General features: G+C 39.9%; 2 protein-coding genes across 3 annotated transcripts; both read right to left on the bottom strand.

The window, feature by feature from the left end:
* Positions 1 to 1132: 1132 nt before the first annotated feature.
* On the bottom strand, positions 1133 to 13125 carry LOC146572979 (transcription factor AP-4-like). 2 transcript variants are annotated; one of them, XM_085277478.1, is made up of 7 exons: positions 12669 to 13125; positions 10568 to 10733; positions 10273 to 10371; positions 7407 to 7577; positions 6640 to 6786; positions 6285 to 6449; positions 1133 to 3866 (listed from the first exon to the last, which is right to left on the bottom strand). In XM_085277478.1, the coding sequence occupies exons 1-7, from the start codon at positions 12755 to 12757 to the stop codon at positions 3711 to 3713; spliced, it is 993 nt and encodes a 330-aa protein (XP_085133604.1). In that variant the 5' UTR covers positions 12758 to 13125; the 3' UTR covers positions 1133 to 3710. The 2 variants fall into 2 exon arrangements, with proteins under 2 accessions (XP_085133604.1, XP_085133605.1); XM_085277479.1 differs by lacking the exon at positions 12669 to 13125 and adding an exon at positions 10919 to 11644.
* A 3387-nt stretch (positions 13126 to 16512) lies between these two features.
* mvb12a (multivesicular body subunit 12A) lies at positions 16513 to 21202 on the bottom strand. The gene is made up of 10 exons (XM_085278707.1): positions 21081 to 21202; positions 19873 to 19962; positions 18736 to 18819; positions 18549 to 18648; positions 18334 to 18463; positions 18079 to 18219; positions 17783 to 17895; positions 17632 to 17690; positions 17481 to 17531; positions 16513 to 17397 (listed from the first exon to the last, which is right to left on the bottom strand). Exons 2-10 carry the CDS (start codon positions 19960 to 19962, stop codon positions 17311 to 17313), a joined length of 855 nt encoding a protein of 284 aa, XP_085134833.1. The 5' UTR covers positions 21081 to 21202; the 3' UTR covers positions 16513 to 17310.
* Between the last annotated feature and the right edge of the window lie 649 nt (positions 21203 to 21851).

The following is a 21851-nucleotide window of genomic DNA, read 5'->3' on the forward strand; positions in this document are numbered from 1 at the left end:
TTCCGAACATCGCTCTACTGGATTGATTTCTGGAGACTGTGGTGCACATTTGACTGCAGTGAACTCATTATGATGCCCAAGAAACCAGTTTGACATCATTTGAGCTCTGTGTATGGTGTTTTTCCTGTTGGTAGCAGTCATCAGATGACTGGTACACTGTGGTTAGAAAGGGATGGACACGGTTGGCATCAACAATGATTTAAACAGCACTCATTTGGTATTAAGGCGTCCAAAGTGTGCCAAGCAAATATCCCCACACCGTTTTACACCCCCACCAGATTGAGCTGCTGATAGAAGGCAAGATGAATCCAGGGTTTCATGTTGTTTACACACAAATCCTGACTGTCATCCAGCTGACATAGACCTTGAGACTCAGACCAGGAAACATTGTTCCAATTTTCGTGAAGCTGTAACTGTAGCCTTGGTTTTCTGTTCTTACATGACAAGAGTGGGATCCAGTGTGGTCTTCTGCTACTGTAGCCCATCTGCTTCTAGGTTCAATGTGTTGTATGATCAGAGATGCTCTTCTGCATACCCTGCTTCTAACAAGTGGCTTTTCAAGTTACTGCTCTTCAAAGCAGTCTGGCCATCTTCTGACATCAATGGGGCATTTCTGCACAGAGAACTGACACTCACTGGATTTTATCCTCTGTCAAACTATCCCCTGTAAACCCTGCAGATGGTTGTGTGGCAAAATCTCAGAAATACTGAAATACTCAGACGAGCCAATCTGCCACTAATAACCAACCCCTAAAAGTTGTGTCAAAATTAATATAATTCATTTTAACTTAAACATTCAGAAAAGCCACTCAGATTCACTGACTTCCTTCAAATAGACTACAAAGCTCTTGTACACTATGCATCTTTTAATGGTGCTATAAAGTTACTTTAATAGAATGACAAATACTACTGTCCTACTACAAATACGTAGCGGACTGCATTTAAATCTGTCAAAACAAATAGTACACTACAATATTTTATCATTTTTGCACGTTGTTGCAGTGCACATGTGTATGTGCCACATCTTCTATCACCAATTTGAACTCTGCGCAGCAGTAATAGTCACTCATTATCACCACCTGGTGGGCAGAAATGGTCGTATGTATGAATAAAAGCAACCAAACAGAGGGAGTGTAATAAAAAAGTACAAATTTTTATTTTTTCGTCTTTACAAAGGCCTGTTTACCCAAGGTTTTTCTTTTTTTTTTTTATAAACAAAATATAACAGCTTCTCATCGACCTGGACTGATGCAGAACAAAAAACAAAACTTAAAATCACAATATAAAAGGCTTGTCACTTAAAAAATGAAAAGCAAGACAAATTAAAGATTTTGAACTGCGTCACAGCAAAGAGCGTATGGGGAGAAAAACAAAACAAAACAACCCTTCCTGAAAGCTGATTCAGGCATTAAAGAACAGCAAGTGCTTCATATCAAATATGTCAAATTCCACCAAAAAACAGCAGTGCTGCAACACAATGTACAGAAACATTTGGGCGTAAGAGTTTCTCTGACCAACAACAGCCCAGATTAAAATCAGGCTGTTGTCATATGTCAGAGCAACACCAAACCCTTTAACAAAGTTTCACAAACAAAATATGAAAAATACCCCACGTTTGGCATGAAAATGCTAGTCTAGTCTAACCTGATGCCTGGGAGTGACTAGTGTCCACACATCCTACACAAGACAGTGTCACTGAACGCATCAGTCATGTGTTCATGGAAAAAAAAAATAAAAAAAAATAAAAAAATAAAGACCCCGCAAGAAATAAACAAAATGTCATAACAAAAGATTACTTCAGACGAGAGAAAATGCCGATTAGTAATATGCATTCCGTTGGCAACAGAACATACAAGAGATCAAAAGACAGATACAAATCCAAGAAAAGGGAATGTTTACAGCATCAAGTCAGCGTATCAAATTGAGTATGACAGGAGAGAGGCTTGTAGCAGGGGTTTCCAGTCAAATTCCCAAGAAATATGAACAAAGTAACATGAGGTGGACAGACTTGGTGCTTTTTTGAGACAGACAAATGGAGGGATTGTAGCTGGGTGTTGTATCAATTTTACATTTTACCAAACAGTGTTTTTGCCCTTTTTGTAGCCGATGTTGATGCCCTGAAAACTGACAATGATCTGATTTGTTTGCTCAGTTTTCCCCACCTAAAGCTGCTCATTTCTGCGTGTGAGCAACCCTGAAAACCCATCCCTGCTCTACACTCTGAGCATGTTCAAAGTGTGTAAATGACAAATATTTAACAAAAAAAACAAAAAACAGGATCTGTAGGAAATGTGATTAACGGTTACATGAAGGGTTTTGGCCTCAGCTCACTGCTCATCAGCAGAGCACCAGGGTTATCAAAAGAGCACCTTGCAAGTAGAGACTACATTCTTTGACACAAGCTCATCAAGTTTCATACATATACTGTAGGCGCGTGACCACCTATTGACGGTGCATAGAGATCTTCACCTCATGTAGAAATGACACCAACAAATGTAATGAAGATGGAATTGCATAAATACCAAAAAACGTTAGTGCATAGTCACTGAAATTAATAAACCAGGACTAAAAGAGACTTAGATAGTCTTTGGAGGAACACCAGAAGCCTGCATGCAGTGCAAGCATATGAATCATCCAAATCGCATCAGCTAAACTTCACATATTTTCATTTACAATTAAAAAAAAGAAGAAAAAAAAATCTGATTCAGTCAAATTGTCTGGGAGCGATCATAAATTAACACCAGACGTGAACGTTGGTTAATATTTTCGAGCGATAAACCAACATTTGATGGCGGCTGGTTCAAAACTGAAATCAGAATCTGTTTAAAAAAAATAAAATAAAATTTTAAAAAATCCCCTCAGGGACCCCGGTTCCCTGTAAAAACCTGATAAACCTCCAATTTGATAAATTCAATTTAAGAAATTGTTCACCTTCCGTATTCAGTAACGCTGACATAAAGTTAACAAAAACATAACCAAAAAGACGACCAAAGTAAATTGATCAAGAGCTTATTTTAAGGGCTTATTTAGACATTAAAAGCATTTTTTCTTTCAAGTAAAATCAGACAATTTCTTTAAGCGAGTATCCTCAAATTAAACTTGTAATTAGGTGAATTTCATTCCAAATTCTGGCATTTCGAAACTGCTTCAGCTGTAGTTTGAGTTTCAGAATTGAGAGCTGCTCGGTTATTGCGATCATACATTCAGCTCTCTGTTACACTGACTCCCATCAGTTTGAAGCACAAGTAATACTGCCGGTGTGCCAGTGACGATGGATTACTGCGACGCGTAAACACAAAATGAAGGGCGGACTGATGCTGATAGCTTTTTACACTAGAAGACTCTCAAGTTTCATAATAGTCACAGACCGGCTCTGCCATTGAAAGACAGCCTCGAGAGATCCCACAGTGTCTCCTCTGCATGCTGACCATCCTATGTTTTCAATATTAAGAGATTTTACAGTACAAGACTGACACAGAGCTTAACCATTGGATTTTAGGAGTTTGGATAATGCCAAAGGCGACGTTTTTTTTTTCTCCTTTTTTTTTTCTGTCAAAAAGCAGTCAACCTCCTGGAGGGAATCTTACAGTGAAAAGGTATTTATGTGTGTGTGTGTGTGTGTGTGTGTGTGTGTGTGTGTGTGTGTGTGTGTGTGTGTGTGTGTGTGTGTGTGAGGGAGAGTAAAAGAGAGAGAGAGTTCATGGGATGGATCAATTCATTGAACTGTCCTCCCCCTCTGTGTCAGTGTCTGTGTCAGAGCAGGCGGTGTCCATGGCGATGTGGGCGGGGCTTACAATGACAGCTCTTCTCTGCTCCTCCTCAGCGCTGGCTCTCCTCTCCTGAGTGCGTTCGATATGCTGGATGGCCTGGGAAGGTAAGAAAGTATACTTTAAATATGAGGCAATAAACAGACTAACAAGCAAAAGCAGCTTTCCATACAAAGTACTCTCCAACTCTCCATTGCAGTAAAGACCCATGAAGATCAGGCTAGTTAGTCTGCTTGAACCTTTTGTTTTAACATGCAGAAAAGCATAGAGACCTGGCTCGTGCACTATGAATCAAGCTCAACAAACCCAGGCTCTCTTTCTATTATCTGGCTTCACTTAACCCAACATTGGCAATCAGGCTAATGCTTGTTTTATGGTAACACGCGTGTTTATTTTTGTAGGTTTTTGACTTTGCAGAGGGGTATGCAACCAGCACAAATGTGGTTGCATGCAGTCCTCCAATGACGCAACAGCATGTAGCTCGACAAGCATGACAGTATGTGTATGCTGACTGGTTGAGAAGTGGGCTGGAACAAGGAATGGAGCGATGGCCAAGTTCCTTCCAAACAGGATGTCAGAAGATGATAAAATGGAGCATGAGAAGCACAGATGGTGACCGCAGCGGACACTTTTCATTGTTTTCAAACAGTCGGTTTCACTTCAGCTCTTTGTATGTTCTCTGCTGCAGCTGGCAAGGACCAAGAACAAGCAAAAGCAGCCCACAGACTAAGGACTGACACCACTGTAACAGCATTACTACTCTTAGTGGTAATGCTATTGAACTGGTACTTTAACATAACTCCTATCAGATCATATATGATTTTGTCATTTATCATCTGTCTAGAACCCTCAAAATATAAACATAAAATATAATGAATTTATAATAATTAAACATGAGAAGGGAGCCAGAGATCAACAGACGGATTGGTGTACCGGTCCGTTGTGGTGAAGAGAGAGCTCAGAGTAAAAGCGAAGCTCTCAATTTACCGGTCGATCTACGTCCCTACCCTCACCTGTGGCCACGAGCTGTGGGTAGTGACCGAAAGAACGAGATCGCGGATACAAGTGGCGGAAATGAGCTTCCTCCGAAGGGTGGCTGGCCTCTCCCTTAGAGATAGGGTGAGAAGTTCAGCCATCTGGGAGGGGCTCAGAGTAGAGCCGCTGCTCCTCCACATTGAAAGGAGCCAGCTGAGGTGGTTTGGGCATCTGACAAGGATGCCCCCTGGGCGCCTCCTGGGCACGGTGTTCCGGGCATGTCCCACCGGGAGGAGGCCCCGGGGCAGACCCAGGACATGCTGGAGAGATTATATCTCTCGGCTGGCCTGGGAACGCCTTTGTGTTCCCCCGGACAAGCTGGAGGAGGTGGCTGGGGAGAGGGAGGTCTGGGCTTCTCTGCTTAGGCTGCTGCCCCCGCGACCCGGCCTCGGATATAGTGGAAAAAGATGGATGGATGGATAAACAATACACTGTAAATTAAGTCCATGTACACTGCATCCAATATTTTAAAAATTTCAAACCTCTGCACTGAACAGATGTTGCGGGCTTTTTAAGACAAGTTATTGTGCAGTGACATTAGTTTGAGTTCCAAATCACTGAGTGATCTGAAACTGAATTTGAGGATTTGGGATTAGGAATCGAAAGTAATGGCTCAGAGGATGTTTTGACGACCTGGGACTGAATGCATAACAATCAGCTTGTTAGTAATTACTTTGATCATTTAATCATTAAACCACTTTCATGTTTTAGATAAGATAACTGATAACTTACGACAATTGTGTGCATGTTTCAGGGTGCTAGTCTTACATAACTTGACAGCAGCAGATGAACTATGAGCTAAAAAGGAGAAAACTTTGCTTTTCTTTGTCTGAATGTGACACAAATTAGTTTAGTGTTTTCATGTTTTTTCCTTTCCAGGGCAACAATCGCTGTCAGCATGGACTCTAGTGAAGTGAGTTCTGCCTCACACATGCACACGCATGTGTGAGGCAGAGCTACACCACCGTTCACATCTAAGCTCAGAGGCAGAGAATTCTCTTCTGGACAGGAAATAGCCAAAATGCATGTCAGATTAATGTCTCAATTAGTAATGATGGTGTCAGATAAAATGTAAAATAACAATAACGTCAGATTTTACTGACACACCGGTCTTTAATAGTTTTGCCTCAGGGTCAGTAATACTTGGTGTTTCGGCACCCATCCCTACCGCAGACCAGTTGTTTGTAACACTGCCCCCTGGTGACAGTAAACTATAATATGCAGACACAGGTCTTCAAACCTGTCTGTAGGACCACTGCAGAAACATTATTTGAGCCGAGGAAAATGCTCGTTTCGGTTGCCTTGGAGTCTACTCAAATAACATCGAGCACCACACAGACGTTTTTCAGGGCTGCTGAACACACATTGAACGTGTCAGACACCCAAAACCTGCCTAGTAAATACTGCAGTGTGAAAATGTAAAGTAATGCAATGTCAATGCCTAATCAGCAAGGATCCTCTAAAGTGAAAAAAAGTTCAAACCTGCACAATGGTGTCCAGGTTCTGTCTAGAGGTGGACACCGTGCTGGTGTGGGCTGATGGGCTCATGGTGACCACTGTGACGTGATGGTGGGGGTGCTGGGTTAGTGTTGGAGCTGGGACTATCACCGTGGGGTGGTGGGTGGGGGCAGGGGGAGAAGCCAACACCTAGAGGAACACACAAAATATTTATAAAACAGACATCAAAGTGTGTTTTCCATTCCATAAATACATATGCCCACATCACAGCTGAGCTCCATACAATATTGGCCACTTCAGAGGCTGTTGGAGCAATCTCTTCCAGTTCAGAAACAGTAGCACAGGTACACATTAAGTTTTGAGCATGTTTGTTTCTAACCTGTGGACTGTGTGTCTGTCTGTCCACAGCGTGGATCTGGTGTAGCCGTAGCAGGGTCTGGCTCTGGATGAGTGCATGCTCCTCTTCCACCTGCTGGGTGATCACCTTCAGACGCTCTGGGTGCAGCTGAGTGTCCAGAGAGCGCACCTACACAATGCACACAATTACATCAACCAAAGATAGACTGACAATTTTAAGAGCAACAGAAAATATATCCCAGCATTCTTGTCAAATAAATACTCTAATGGGAAACTTCATCTTAACACTGTAATATCAACACAGTGTTTCCACTGGAAACATAATGACTGTCTGAAAAAGAAAAAAGTGTCCAAGACACATAACTGCCATGTATTCCTCTGATGTTTACCTTCCACTTAAACAACGTAATTAAAGTCTTGTTTGTCTTCTGCACCTGTCCCACCTCCTTTGTCTCAACCTGCTCTTCAGGTCGATCCAGGATGTGAGCTTATGAGGAACCGGCTCGAGTACCGGAAAATCTGTCAGCCCCACAAGCTGAAGATTTTATAATATGATATCACGACCAGTAGTTGAGACTATTTTGTAGCCTGAAGGTGTAAACGAACTTATTTGTATAGCCTGGGTAAATTAACAGTCCTATTTTTGTACCTTTTCTTTCGAATCAAACGTTCTCTCTTATTTGTAATGACAGCAAGAAAGTGAAATGTCTTTTAAATACACATAATAACACGGAAGGAAAAGGATATTTCTTTTCCACCTTCACTTCCAACTCCCTGCTTTAACCTCACCTGATCCTCCAGCTGCATGCGAGCCGAGCGCTCCTTGTCCAGTTGCTGCCGCAGCTCTAACATCTCCCTCCTCAGCTCTTCAACCTTCTCCTCCTCCAACATGTCTGGAGACCCAATCCCTTCATCCTTCTCCTCTGCTCGCCTCCTTTTAGGCGATGAGCCACTTAACTCCTGTAACGACAAGGAAACCACATTCGGTTAAATGTGAAACAACACGATTGGTGTAATTTTCTTCTCCATTTAAAACAACACATGGTGCCTATGCTGACCTGAACAAAGAGGCAGTGTGAACCAATGGGAAGGTAAAAAAATGACTTCAGTAAACATACATTTAAATGTGCAAAAAACTAATTCAAGCTAAGTTTGGCTACAACTGTAACTCCATGAAGCTAAACAGGAAGTTACAATTTGTCTGTAATGACAAAGGTGTAAGATGAAAAACTTAACAACTGACTATAGGTAAGAATCACAGACCAACTCGGTATTGGTGTAATCTGCTGCTCACAATAATTGAAGTGATTCTGCAACACTCAAAAAGCTGAATTTCTGTGTTGTCAGTGTGCATCTGTATTTATAAAATGAAATGTTTTGTTTTTATTTATTAGCTCTCAGGTTAGCTTCCTCTCACTGAGCGTTTTCAAGTAGGTTAACTTTTTCCACCCGCTTTATTTGCCAATCTTCACTTCAGGAGTCATCAAATAGTGACTCGAGTAACTGAAATTGGTGGAGGGACTCAATTAAGACTGCCTCCCATCTCTATTACTAACACTATATCTAATACACTGTCTGCTTACACTACTGTCTAATACCTTTGAAGAAAATGACCAGTCTGTGTTGTGCAATCAATGATGGTCAAAGTTATTGTCAATAGCTCTCCAGTCAAAGCAACATTTAGCTCATTTCCCCTTTCATGCATTAAATTAATATCTCTAATCAGAATCAAAATGACCCGATTCTGCCTCACTATAGTTTAATGTTGCATCTCTTCACGTTTGAAGAGTGGATGTGCACGAGCAACTACAACCAACTGGTTGTGTGAGTTAAATCTACTGATCCATCAAACAAAGGGAGGAGATTTCCGACCACTGGGCTAATCTTTAAATTACAACATAATGTGACTGCACTTGCAGAGACACTCGTTTTCCCCTTAACTTAGCTGTTTCTGTTGGGTGAAAAATTTGACTGTGTGTGGAGGGTACAATAAAATATTGAACCATCAAATATTGAGATTTAACATAGCCGTCAGCCTACTTCCGTTAACAAGTTAACCCTTTAAGACCTACCATAGAACCAAGTCCGCCAGAGCGTATAGTATATTTTTACATGCTGTGGAGCCATTTTTTGGAGCATTTCAAGTTGCTATACATCAATACAACCATTTTAGCCCAAATTTTAATAATTTGTCTGCATTAAGTGCATAGTAATTACATAAATTGCAAAAAAGTGCAATAAACTACAAAAAAATTTAAAATCGTTTTTGATTTTTTAACATATATTTCTAGTTAGAGAAATTTAAGAGGCTTATCCCTCAAAACTGTAAATACAAAAAAGTTGCACAAACTAGTTTCCCACCAAAGGAAATTTATTTTAAGTGTCTTCATAGTTTTATTTTTGTGATACACCAATTGTCATATACTGCAGGAAAAATGAAAAAATATATTATAGTGAAAATTTGCAAAATAACAGCATATGCATCAAAATAAAATATTTCCAGCAGTGCAATATGAGTCCTCAGCATCCCAGAAACGACACAGAAAGTCATAAAGTCAAACATAACTTTTAAAAACACAAGTATAGGCTCATAAGGCCACGATGGTAAAAAACTACATTTCCGCAAAATGACGTCACTTCCGGTTTCGGGCAGGACATGGAAGACAAGTGACAGTTCGCGCTGATGGACGTAGGAAGTGTTACAAACAGCTGATTGGATCAGCAAAGCCTGTTTCTGGAATATTGTGTTTTTGTTGCTGCAAGTGCTTTTTATGCAGTTTTTGCAAAGCTATATGTGGAAGGAAACTGTGACCTAGGACAAGCCGATGGCATAAGATGTAAGTACAACTCCTCCGGTTTCATATGCAAAAAAAAAGTATTGCGCTAGCTTACGTGGTTGCAGTGCTACCGGGATTTAAAAATAGTTACGCAAAATGGAGCGTGTCCACTCCGACCGGCTTTAAAGGGTTAAAGCAAAGCTAGATCATTCATTTGCTGTATGTCAGTATTGTAAAGATTCCCAGTGTGTGTGTGTGTGTGAGCCCGCCAGTGCTACCCCTCAGCCTCGTAATAATTACACCTATAGTATCATTTTCAAAATTCTACATTTCCTTGTTCTCAAGTTATGGCCTTCACCAGACTTATGTGTCCATGCTGCCCGGCAGGAGGACAATTCCCCATCAGCCTTTTACGTCTGAGGGGTAAAAACGGTATCTGCTCTTGTGGACACACAATTTTGCCATTGTTGAATAAACAACTATTATTTTTTAATCAGGCCAATGGTCACACAGAGCTCACACACTATCAGAGCTCCTCCTTAACAGAAAAACAATGCATGTTTTTGACTGAAGGTCTACTGAAAAAAATATCTCTTATATATTCTCTAAATTCTGTTGTACATGTCAGTGATCTGGATCAATTCTACATTCAAGTCTCCTCCTGGGGAGGAACCTGAGCTGAAGACAAAACCATAAGGATTGTTTTGGCCCCAAAAACACACCATTAGTACTCATGTAAGATAATATATATTCTGTATAACAGATCAGTATCTCATCTGTGTGACACTGACATGAATTCAACCCCATTTTATACTTAAGAACATTTTATGTAAAAAAAAAGAAAAAAAGAAAAGAAAAACAGGGAGACATGCTGTTACCTGGATGAAGCGCTTGAGCTGATTGTTCTGTGCCAGAAGCTGCGTCTTTTCCTGCTCCAAGGTGAAGATATAGTCTGCTGTCTGCTGCAGGATGGCCGCCTGAAAGTGGGGAAAAAAACAAAAGCTGAACTCTAGAGCAGATGTGATATTAGTGCAAAAACAGGCACAAATTAACTTTATTCCCTCCTTCGCGCATTTGTGCCGAGTCACTTTGTATTCTTGCTGTGCCAACATTTGGTTAATTGAACAACACTGTGCACGCGTGTGTGTGTCAATGTGTGCACGTTTGGAGCACCTTGCTGAGTTTCTCCCCGTCGGTGTGCGGCAGGAGTGTCTTCAGGGACTGGAATCCTGCGTTGATGCTCTGCATACGCCGGCGCTCGTTGCTATTAGCGATTTCCCTGCGAATTCGCCTCTCTTGGTCCTGAGCAGTCTCTGGACTGAGGGGGATGTTGGCCAGGCTGAAGGAGAGAGGTCAAATGAAGAAGATGATCATGACTGTGTCGTGAAGTCACCAAGAAAGCGTAAGTTCCCCTTTCAAACATAATTAAGGTTAGCATTAGATCTGAGCAAATATGTATTCTGGGTTAAAATGACACACTGGGACAATAAAGTCTGTAACTAGCTGCAATCTGAAACCTTTTACCTGGAACTTTACAGGGCATTCATCTGAACTCGTTGCCCCTTAAAGCACTTGTAGAGCATGAGTATGAATATCATGGTAACAAAACCTTCTGACATATTTACTCAGAGGGAAAAATAAGTGAACCATTCAAGTCAGACTTCCGCAGCAAACCTGAAGAACCAGATCTGTGATGTTTTACTAGGCCTAAAGGTCAGACCGAACACACGGCTCACATAGTTGTAAACATGTCTGTCCTACAAAAAATGAAAGAGTAGGCAGGCATGTGCCAATCAAATTGTAAAGCTTGCAACTTAACAACATTTAGTGAACATTAACTGTGATATTAACATATAATCAGTAATCTTTCTCTATTACTTAGATTTATACATATTTAAAATATCGTATTAGATCCGGAGGGTCTAGTTCTAGAGTGAAATATGCAAATTATGCATTATTTACTTTCACTTTTATAAATTTAGACACGAGGAAGACATCTTTGGTTAGGTAAATATCCTAAAACGTTAATTTTTAGATAAAAACTGTCTTTTTGCCTGCCATTTCTTTCCTTGGTGTTAGGAAAAACTATTCGCGGAAATTCTGTACCATATCTAGACCAATGTTTAAGCACACAAAGACTTTTCTTTGGCTACAAAAAAAGTGAACGATTGACTAAAGAATAACAGATTAACAACCAAAACTGTGAATATCAAAGGCAAAAAAATAATTATCTAAACAAAAAGATCTGTTTCTACACATTCAGTTTCATATTAACGTTTGACACAAATTATAGGGGTGTTTACGTCGACTCGGGAAGAAACACCGCATTTCTCCCACAGACTTGAACGCGCCGGGGTTTGTAGCTCAGACATAAAACCAGCTGTTGTCTGCTGACGCTGCCGGGAGCTGCGGGCCTGCGGCACGGCCGCCGGGGGGCGCGTCTGCACGGTAGCAGCCCTGAAACGTGACTCCACTCCGCCACAGGCCCCCCTGGCGTCATAGAGAACAATGCTTTCCCCATTTAGCATGAAGCTAGAACTTAAGTTATCGATCCAACATTAACCGATAAACACTCATAACTGTCGCACCACACAACAAACGACGTATTTTAGCTAAACGACTCGGGAAATACGAGTTATGAGACGCCTGTGTGTATTTCATACGGCTGGAAGATGTGCGCAGTAAGAGCTAACTAGTTAGCCACGCTAAGCTAATTTTAGCACAAGACGCAACGACGACTACGCCGCGGATCAGTATTTAAACACGCATTTTTTATCCCCGGACACGATTTTACACCACATACTTCATCATAGCTACACATAGATGACACACACGAGCGATTTAGTTAATATAGCCAGTTTTTTTGGGCAACGGTGACGTTACAAACGTGATTTGTTGTGTAGCAGCAAAGCGGCGGGTTAACTACCACGTGCTCTAGACGGCAATGTATCGATTTCACCTCACTGATTTACATATTCCTGAGCCAGGCGGTTACAAACATGCTTTATTATAAGTTATTACAAACAATTCAGCCAGCGTATTTAAAAGCAAGGGGGTGAAATGTTACATATATCCTCGTCTCTAACAACATCAACTGGCACAAGCACTGGCTGCTAATTTCCACAACCACGCTCCTGCTGCCAAGACATGGCAGCGAAGCTAACAGCATGCTACATGAAGGCTGACTGCAGCGCACACACATACACGCGCTACACGAAAGGTTATTTATTCACGCAGTTCGGTAACAACACCGATGGTTTGCATTTTTGCGCACCTGCAGAGACCTCCAATAACATCCTTCTCCGATTTCTTGAACTGTTGTAAGGACTGTATCTTCTCTGTCGGCATCATGAAATATTCCATGCTTTCAAAGCCACCTTCAGTCCGTGTTTGCTGTTTTCTTCTCCCTCCCCTGCGCTCCTTGTTAAAATAAATAGATGTTCGGTTGGTTTTTGTTTCTCCCTCGCAGAACTCCCACTGTACTTGCCAATAGCTTACATCTAAAAAGCCGCTTTCAATTCGGTTTGACTGAAGAAAAGCGTTAGAAAAATAACAATTCAAGCTGTGTTGCTTTCCCCAGCTGATGGGGCTACCTCCAGTGTGTGTGTGTGTGGCTTCTTGCCTCCGCCTACTACGAGTGTGTGTGTGTGTGTGCAGCTGATCTATGTGAGGCGGGAAACAGCTGGTTGGAATCAGAGCTCGTTTTCCGGAAAGCAGAACAAACAGACCAGCAAGAATCTGACTGCAGTGCTGCAAATCTACGAGCAGTGAGCAAAATACCGACTATATAATTTGAACTACGCCAAACTATAACCTGGGAATCAGCAGGGTTAAAGGTAAATTTAAACTGCAGCGGTTTGCGTCTTGCTTTTCCAAGTGCAGCGACTGACTGTCCAGTGTTGGTATACTGCCAATATCACATAAAAATCAACTACTGACATCTTGATTGTGATAAAAGTTTAAGTAATATTGTAAATAAATGGCATCACCAAGCTTATGGACAAACCGTCCTACAGTTCATTTCATTTTTGTCATAGTTAACAAAGGACCAACATGAAAATGTGTTGGACAAAAAAAGTCAGTCACCATCGTAAAATTTAACAAAAGAAAAGAAAAAACCCCCAAAGCAACACAAGTTTAAAAAAAAAAAACAAACTACTGGAGACAGAAATAAAACAAAAAAGTAATACAGAGATGAACAGGATTACAATTTAAATGACCATAATGACCATTACAAGACTAAATCCAGAGAAATGCTCACGTGTAGCTCAATTACAGACATATTACACAAACAGAGGTACACTTAAACACTTAAGTAGCTTATTTGTGCAGTGGTATTGTGTAGTAATTGTGTAGTTTTTGTCTACAAGGGCATCCAAAAATCTGCCAAATAAAATATTCAGAATTACCTGCTGTAGAAACTGCTTATGAACAAGGGAACAGTTGGAAGTAGCTTTCAATGTAAAAATGTTCATTATGAAAAGTGTCCATCTAATCATATTATATTACATTCATTGCTGCTGTTCAGGATACTTATAACCTTTTCTTTCACCTGCACCCTATAATGATCACTTCAGAGGATCATCTGTCCCCATAATGCAATTTGTCTGTGAAATAATAAATAACCAAAGTTTTAAAACCAATATTACTATTGGTAATATCTACTAAAAATGTTTGCAGCAGAGTAGGAAGCTTAGCAGCAGAAAAAACTAATTTCTTCAGTCCCATTGCCACAAGTGTATAAAATCAAGCACCTTCTATACAGTCTGCCTATACTAGGGCTGCTCGATTATGGCAAAAATGATAATCACGATTATTTTCACTGAAATTGAGATCACGATTATTTGACGATATTTATTTAACCCTTTAAGACCTACTATAGAACCAAGTCCACCAGAGCTTATATTATTTTTTTTACATGCTGTAGTGCCATTTGTGGGAGCATTTCAAGTTGCTATACATCAATACAACTGTTATAGCCCATATTTTAATAATATGTATGCATTAAGTGCATAGTAATTACATAAATTGCAAAAAAGTGCAATAAACTACAAAAAAAATTTGAAAATCGCTTTTGTTTTGTTTACATATATTTCTACTTGGAGAAATTTAAGAGGCTTATCCCTCAAAACTTTAAATACCACAAAGTTGCAAAAAATAGTTTCCCACCACAGGAAATTTATTTTGAGTGTCTTCATAGTTTTATTTTGGAGATACAGCAATTTTTATATACTGCAGGAAAAACAAAAAACAATCCTATGATGCAAATTTGCAAAGAAAACAGCATGTGCATCATTTCACTGTGGGAAGTGTTACGAACAGCTGATCGGATCGGCAAAGCGTGTTTCTGGAATATTATGTTTTTGTTCCTGCAAGCGCTTTTTATGCAATTTTTGCAAAGCTATATGTGGAACGAAACCGTGACCGAGGACAAGCTGATGGCATCAGATGTAAGTACAACTCCTCCGGTTTCATATGCAAAACAAATTATTGCGCTAGCTTACACGGTTCAGGTTCTACAGGGATTTAAAAATAGTTACGCAAAACGGAGCATGCTGCTCTGACCGGCTTTAAAGGGTTAACAATGACTTTAAAAAAATAATATAAAATAGTGTGCAACACCACTGAAGTTTTTTTTTTTAAACTCTCTTTTCAACCAACGGCAGTCACTCTCCAAATAACTTCTGCTTAGCTTTCCGAGCTTCCCTCGGGTCCTCTTAATCAGCGGTCTCCAACCTTTTTTGCGCCACGGACCAGTTTATGCCCGACAATATTTTCACGGACCGGCCTTTAAGGTGTCGCGGATAAATGAGGGAGGGGCTAATAATCGGCTCAGTCATTTTTAATGATCGTTGAAAGCCCAGATCGTAATCGTGATTAAAATTCGATTAATTGAGCAGCCCTAGCCTATACAAATATTTGTGAAACAATGGGTGGTTCTAGAGCACTCAGTGCATTCAGGTTTACTACAGTAACTGTTGTAACAAGCCAGTGTGTGACATTTCTTCCTTCCTAGATATTCCACAGTGAGCTGTATGTGGTATTAATGCAAAGTGGAAGCGTTGAGGAACCACAGCAACTCAGCCATGAAGTGGTAGACCACGTAACCTTAAAGAACAGAGTGACTGAATGTCGGGGTGCATAGTGCATTAAAATGACCAACACTGCTGACTTAATAAAGCCAAACTTTCAAACTGCCTCTGGCATTAACTTCAGCACAAAAACTGTATGCCAGGAGCTTCATGGCATGACTGAGCAGCTCGTATGTGCATCTATATATATATATATATATATATATATATATATATATATATATATTTCCTTGTGCATTTGTTTTTAAAAAAATATTTTAAATGGCTCCCAAATAGGAAGTATTTTCACTTAACAGCTAAGAAATAAATTTTTCAATTTGTCACCTTGAATACAAAGGACACAAAGGGAAAAGTAAAAGGAAACATTACAGCTTAATAAAATCCTTTTATGCAGACTGATAATAATTTATTATAAAAGGAAGCTCCTCAGCATAAAAAACTCCGGTTTAGGACAGCAGGTGGCAGTATTAAGCTGGAAAGTCACCCAACCAGAAAATCTGGTTCTTTGTTTTCTTTACATGAAAAGTGGAAAATAACCATTCATTCATTCTCTTCAGCTGGCGCCTATCACAGCTGTTATAGGGTAAGAGGTGGAGTGGACGGGCTGCCAGTCTATCGCAGGGCTAACACATAGAGAAAGACAACCATCCACACTCACACCTAAGGGAAATGTATTACCATCAATTAACCTAACGCCACTAATTGTCTTTGGATTGTGGGAGGAAGCCAGAGGACTTGGAGAGAACCCACACAAAGATGGGGAGAACATGCAAACGCCACACAGAAAGGCACCGACCAGATGGTGGAGACTTCTTGCTGTGAGGTAACACTGCTAACCACCACAACACCGTCAACATAATAAATTCCTAATAGCTTCACTGCTGCTGTAATGAAACCATAGTATGTCATCTAGAACAACACGATATCAGCAGGCCTTTTCACAAGCCTTGAAGCTTAACCGGTCACATGTGCCTCTGGACAGTTTTTTGTTTTTGTAAGTTATAGTATTTAAAGCAACACACATGCTTTATTGTTCTCAGGTTTTTATTTTCCCCATGTAGCACATGTTAAAGAGATAGTAAAACGACATTATACACTGATGAAATATTTGGTCTTAAAAAAACAAACAAAAAAAGTGATGAGCTCTCCTTATTACCACAAATCTTTAAGTAACTAATATACAGAGAAAGTGTTTCAAAAATGATCCAATTTACTATATTCACCTTTAAATAACATATTTATATTTATGTACACATTTTTTTTGAAATAATAAAAAAAATGATAGTATTCTTCATATAAGAAATGCACCATAGTCTATATTGAGATATATTAGTGTATCTAATGAGTCATCATTTGTAGGAAAATGTATTCACTAAGGCCACTTAGTACAATTCTTCAAAAATATCTAACGGTAAACTGTATTGGACACCACACAACAGAGCAAATGAAGGTGCACCTTCGTATGTCGGCACAGACGTTTTCTAAATTTGGAAATTAAGCGTGTTAAAGAAAAGAATGAACTTAAGCCATATGTTCACAACATCTTTAACCAGAAAGGAGCCGTTATACTTTTAAAGGCACTTACATTTAGGACCTTGCTAAAATAGGCCTTGTCTTTGGCAGATAGAAACTTTAAACGCTTGAAAATGGAAATCTGGATCAAGACTTAAATAGGGGTCTCCGGAGTAGACCTTTTAAAGCCTGAAAATATAAACCTAACTGTAGGGATGATTATCCTTTACTTGTAGCATGATTGGCAAATGCCCTCTGGAGAGAACAGAATAACAGAACATTTTATTTTGTAACTTTGACAAAGTGTAAGCATCACTGAGTTGACGGGATCCCTGCCATCTGTACTGATGGTCTGATCCTCTTGGCAGCATTTTCCTCCACGGAGAAAGTGTAGTTATACTGGGGAAAAAAAATAATCAAAAAACAATGTGGCAATATTCTCAATTTATATACCCAATAAAAAGTATCAGATGAGAACTTACCTCATTTTCAATGTCTTGGAGAGATTTTATGGGAATATTCAAATCCGAGTTCTAAGACAAAAATAGTCAAAGAGAATTGGGATGACAAAGGAAAGTCAGCGGTATTTGGCATTGGAATCCATCCCTTGAATACTGAAAACTTGTAACATACCGTCTCATTTGCCTGGGTTTCAAATTTTGGGTGGAGGCTGAAAGGAACTCCATCTAGAGCTGCAGAGAATAAGAGTATGCCTAGGTGAGTGGGTCTCTGCGGTGAGAAGCGTAAATAAGAAGCCCTTTGTGTGACGAGAGACCCGTGGTACCTGTAATTCCATGGATGCTTCCATCAGCAGGTTTGTCTAACTCATCCTTTGTTTGAAGAGTGTGGCGTCTGTGACTAAGTCTGCTGGGTGGCAATTGAGGAGGAGGAGGGTTGCTGCAGAAATAAATAAGATAAACAAATAAGATGTCGACCACAAGAGTAAAACGCCTCCAAGATAATACACTTTGCTGTAATAATGTCACATCGCTATAATTTTTAACTATATACACTTCTAATAAGAGACATGTGACATTTTGATAATAACATCTCCATTTTAAATATACATAGGCATTGTACCTAGGTCTGAGGGGTAGAGGAGGAGACTGCTGCTCTAAGGAAAGTTGGCGGATGTCCAGGCTGACACTGCGGGGCTTGGCTTGAGGCGTGGGTTTAGAAAAGTAACCTTTTCTGTACCACAGCACATAGCCGTGGATGTCTCTGAAGAAAAAGTGCATGTAATGACAAATTATATGCAACATAATATTCATAAAAGTTCATGAAAATGCTTTGATAAAACAGGCCCAAGACAAAAGTCCATGTATCTGAATGTACCCCACAAATGTGTAATGCTGCAACATCATTTTGCTTTTGGCTGTCAGCTTGATATCCAACACAGCTGTTTCCACACTGCCCACTGGGACGATGCGTACGCTCACACGTTTTTTCTTGGAAACTGTGGCCTCTGGACAAACAATCACACGGTAGGTCAGAAGTGAATGAATATGATGCATTCTGCTAAATAAGTATGAATGTGTGTGTGTGCTCACTTGGCTCAAGATGTTCAGTTATAAAGCAGTAACCATGAGGAAGTGAGTCCTTATCAGAAATAATCCGGATGTCAGACACTACCATACCACCTGCTGAGTCCTGCATTTATGGAAAATTTAGAAAAATAAATGATGTATTGTGGTAATATAAAGGTAATACATGTATAAGTTCGCATTTTTTGTTCACCTTGCTATAACAGAGGTAATATCCAGACTTCATCCCAAAGGTGCGTGTAAAATTTGCTGATGCTCCATCTTCTGTGAGGCTGATCTGCAGAAAAAGGGAGATGCAGTGAGACAGCTGTGGCATCACAAACACATTTGATTTATTCCAAAATAAGCAAGTAGCATGAAAATTTGAGTCAGCTTGAGTCAGTCAGTTTAAAAGTTGGGATTTTGGATTCAACAGAAAAGAATCATTGCACATTTGTTTAACTGTTCTCCTTCAGAGTTGATATTTGGCATGCGGACTGAAGCAGATGAGGATCGAACTACCACCTTCCGATTAGTCGGTGACCTGCTCTGTCTCCTAAACTACAGCCACCCCAGATAGGATGTGTCACCAAAAAGCTTGTGGTTGTCACAGTGACTTGTAATTTATACTTAACACGCTGACTTGTTTTGTTGCAGCGACCGTCTGGTTACCCAGAAGTTGAGTGTGCAACACCTTTGCACAGGTCACCTGGTGGAGGCAACCTGTTTCAGTACAATTGTGATCAGACTGGGACTAAATGCAATCAGACAGATTAGCGAAGGTTTGGAAGTAAATCCCATCTAATTTGTAACAATCAATCTGAGTCAAGTCTGTGCAACTCAGCACAACTGCAATGTGTCTCTTTAGAACAGGGGACTCAACTCAACTGGCTTGTATTTTGGTTATATTCCTATAGAAAAACAAGGGCAGTGAGCATCTGCAGCAACCACATCACTATTTCAGGAGGAATTTCTGTTTAAAATCAAAAAGATTCTGGCTGGACTCTAAACGCAAGTAGTTCAAGTGAATTTCTGTGTATATCGACAGCAACGGATTTGTAATCCTAGCTGATTCACCACGAATAATTGTTGAATGCAATCAATGGATTGCATGTATTGCTGGAGCTTATCAATTTCCCACCAACTGCTAGCAATTTCCAGCAACTACTTGCACCCAATAAGGGGATGCAAATTTTTCCCAAGAGACTGGAGGTCACCAAGCAGTTGCTAACTAGTCTCTAGGTGATTGCGACCCTAGAACAAGGACAAGAGATTTTATTGTAATTCTCCTGCAAACTTTGTGGTTGGAGTTAAGTAAAATGAAATATCTATAATCTATCTCTGTTCTTACAAGGGTGAAATCTTTGGGGCAAGTGCCAGAGTTGGAGGCCCAGGCCACAGCGGTCACTGGCCGGACATTCCCACGTTCCATCAAAGACATCTGAGGAAGACCCAAACAAAAGTTTTAATAAATATGGAAGGTAAACAAGGTACAAATGCTTTACTGGTTGGTCTTAACATAAATTATGTCTTCTTATTGCCCAAGGATGTTTTTGGATTGTCATTCTAATACAAACTTTCTCAAAGCTTATCTGTTTTTTTCAATTTCAATGCGTGTACAATAACATGTTCCCTCGGAGACTGAGGCATTGTCACACCCAAATCGTTTAGTTCATGTGACTCCTAAATGGGAACTCAATTAGGTCGAAATTACCTTTAGATGAACTCTTACACTGAATAGTGTCATTCTCTGCCCTAATATATATGGATGACAGCCTGAATAGGATCGTTCCCTATTCAGGCTGTCGTCCATATATATTAGGGCAGAGAATGACACTATTCAGTGTAAGAGTTCATCTTAAACAGCAGCAGAAGTATTTAATCCACTTGCATCACTTTTAATATAGATTTTAATTTCTTTGTTTTTTTTAAGCATTTACTCGACTTTTGGCTACATGAAAAGCATAAGCACATTTCTACTGGTAAAGACTTTTTACTGCGTGGCAAATTGTTCAAACAAGCACATTTGACTAAACAAAACCGACTAGCACATTGGAACAACAACAAAGTCACAATGTAACAGAAAGACAAACAAGCATATAAAGCTCAGATTTTAAATGAAGATGAAAAAAAATCTCAGCAATTCATGATTTCACCATTGATTTTTTTTGTAATAACTTCTATTTACTCGATCAAACTTCCTGACATAGTGCTTGCTATTGTTATAACTTGAGCTCTATTATGGTAAGCGGCTGAGGAAATCGACACCAGCCAGATGAAGGTATCTTAAAACAGCTGCTAAACTTCCCTATCCACAATTTTAAACACACGTCATCACACTTCTGCCTTTCGTAACACGTGTTTATTGTTACATTTATTAATAACAACACCTGAAATTATTAAATTAAAGACAAGTACCGTGTAACATCCCTGTCAAGACTAGCTTATGTGGCATTAGCGATTGTTCCGATGACAAAACTTCACCGCTTCTTTGTTAAATAAGCCAAATATTCACCGCTTCGTGAGCTCATTCGTGTAATTATAAAAATACACACTTACTCTGTATATGTATTAACTTTTGGCTCTCCGAGGTGAAAGAAAAACTTCTTAGTATCAACGGAAATTTTCCTGGACGTCCTCGTAGGAGCAGGAAGTACTCTGACTCCGTCCCGACTCCAACTCCCGTCATCCTCCGAGGCATGACGTCAGCTTTGTAAAACAAACTCCCTTCTGAACGCTAGATGGCAGCAGTTACGTGAGAATACGGCTCAGATTTTCAAAGCTTCCATTGAACTTGCTGCTTCAAAAAAGTGTTAGAATTAACAATAGAAAAAACACATTGCCTCATTTATTAATCTCTCTGCCTAACAGAACATAGATGTTTATTTTTTGTGCTACAATCCACTATCTCTGCACAAGCAAGAATTAATAAATCAATGAATGAAGGAAAACACTGCATGCGGGTGACATTTTCCTTCACATACAGTCTACAGAATACTTCCTAACGTTGCACTATTCTATCCTTTCTTATTTGTTGTAAATGAAATTATTCAACAATTTAATGAAAGGAAAACACATGTCTGCCCTTTTTAGATGCTTTTAGTAGCGAGTAAGAAGCTAAAACTGTGAATAATAATGAAATGAAAATATAAATATAATGAAACTACCAGACAGTCCTCGTAATCCTAATGTGTGTGTTTGTGTCGGTTTGTGTGTGTGTATGAAAACCAGAAAAAAGACCCTTGATTGCAAGCATCAACCAGAGGGGCTTAGGTCCCTGTTGGCATGGCAACATGCAGAATGGATGGCAGTATGCGTGTGTGTTTGTGT

Source organism: Mchenga conophoros, linkage group LG6, assembly GCF_057382185.1.
Source record: "Mchenga conophoros isolate Kocher_MC1m ecotype Shallow Benthic linkage group LG6, M_conophoros_male_GT1.1, whole genome shotgun sequence".
NCBI classification, from domain to species: Eukaryota; Metazoa; Chordata; class Actinopteri; order Cichliformes; family Cichlidae; genus Mchenga; species Mchenga conophoros.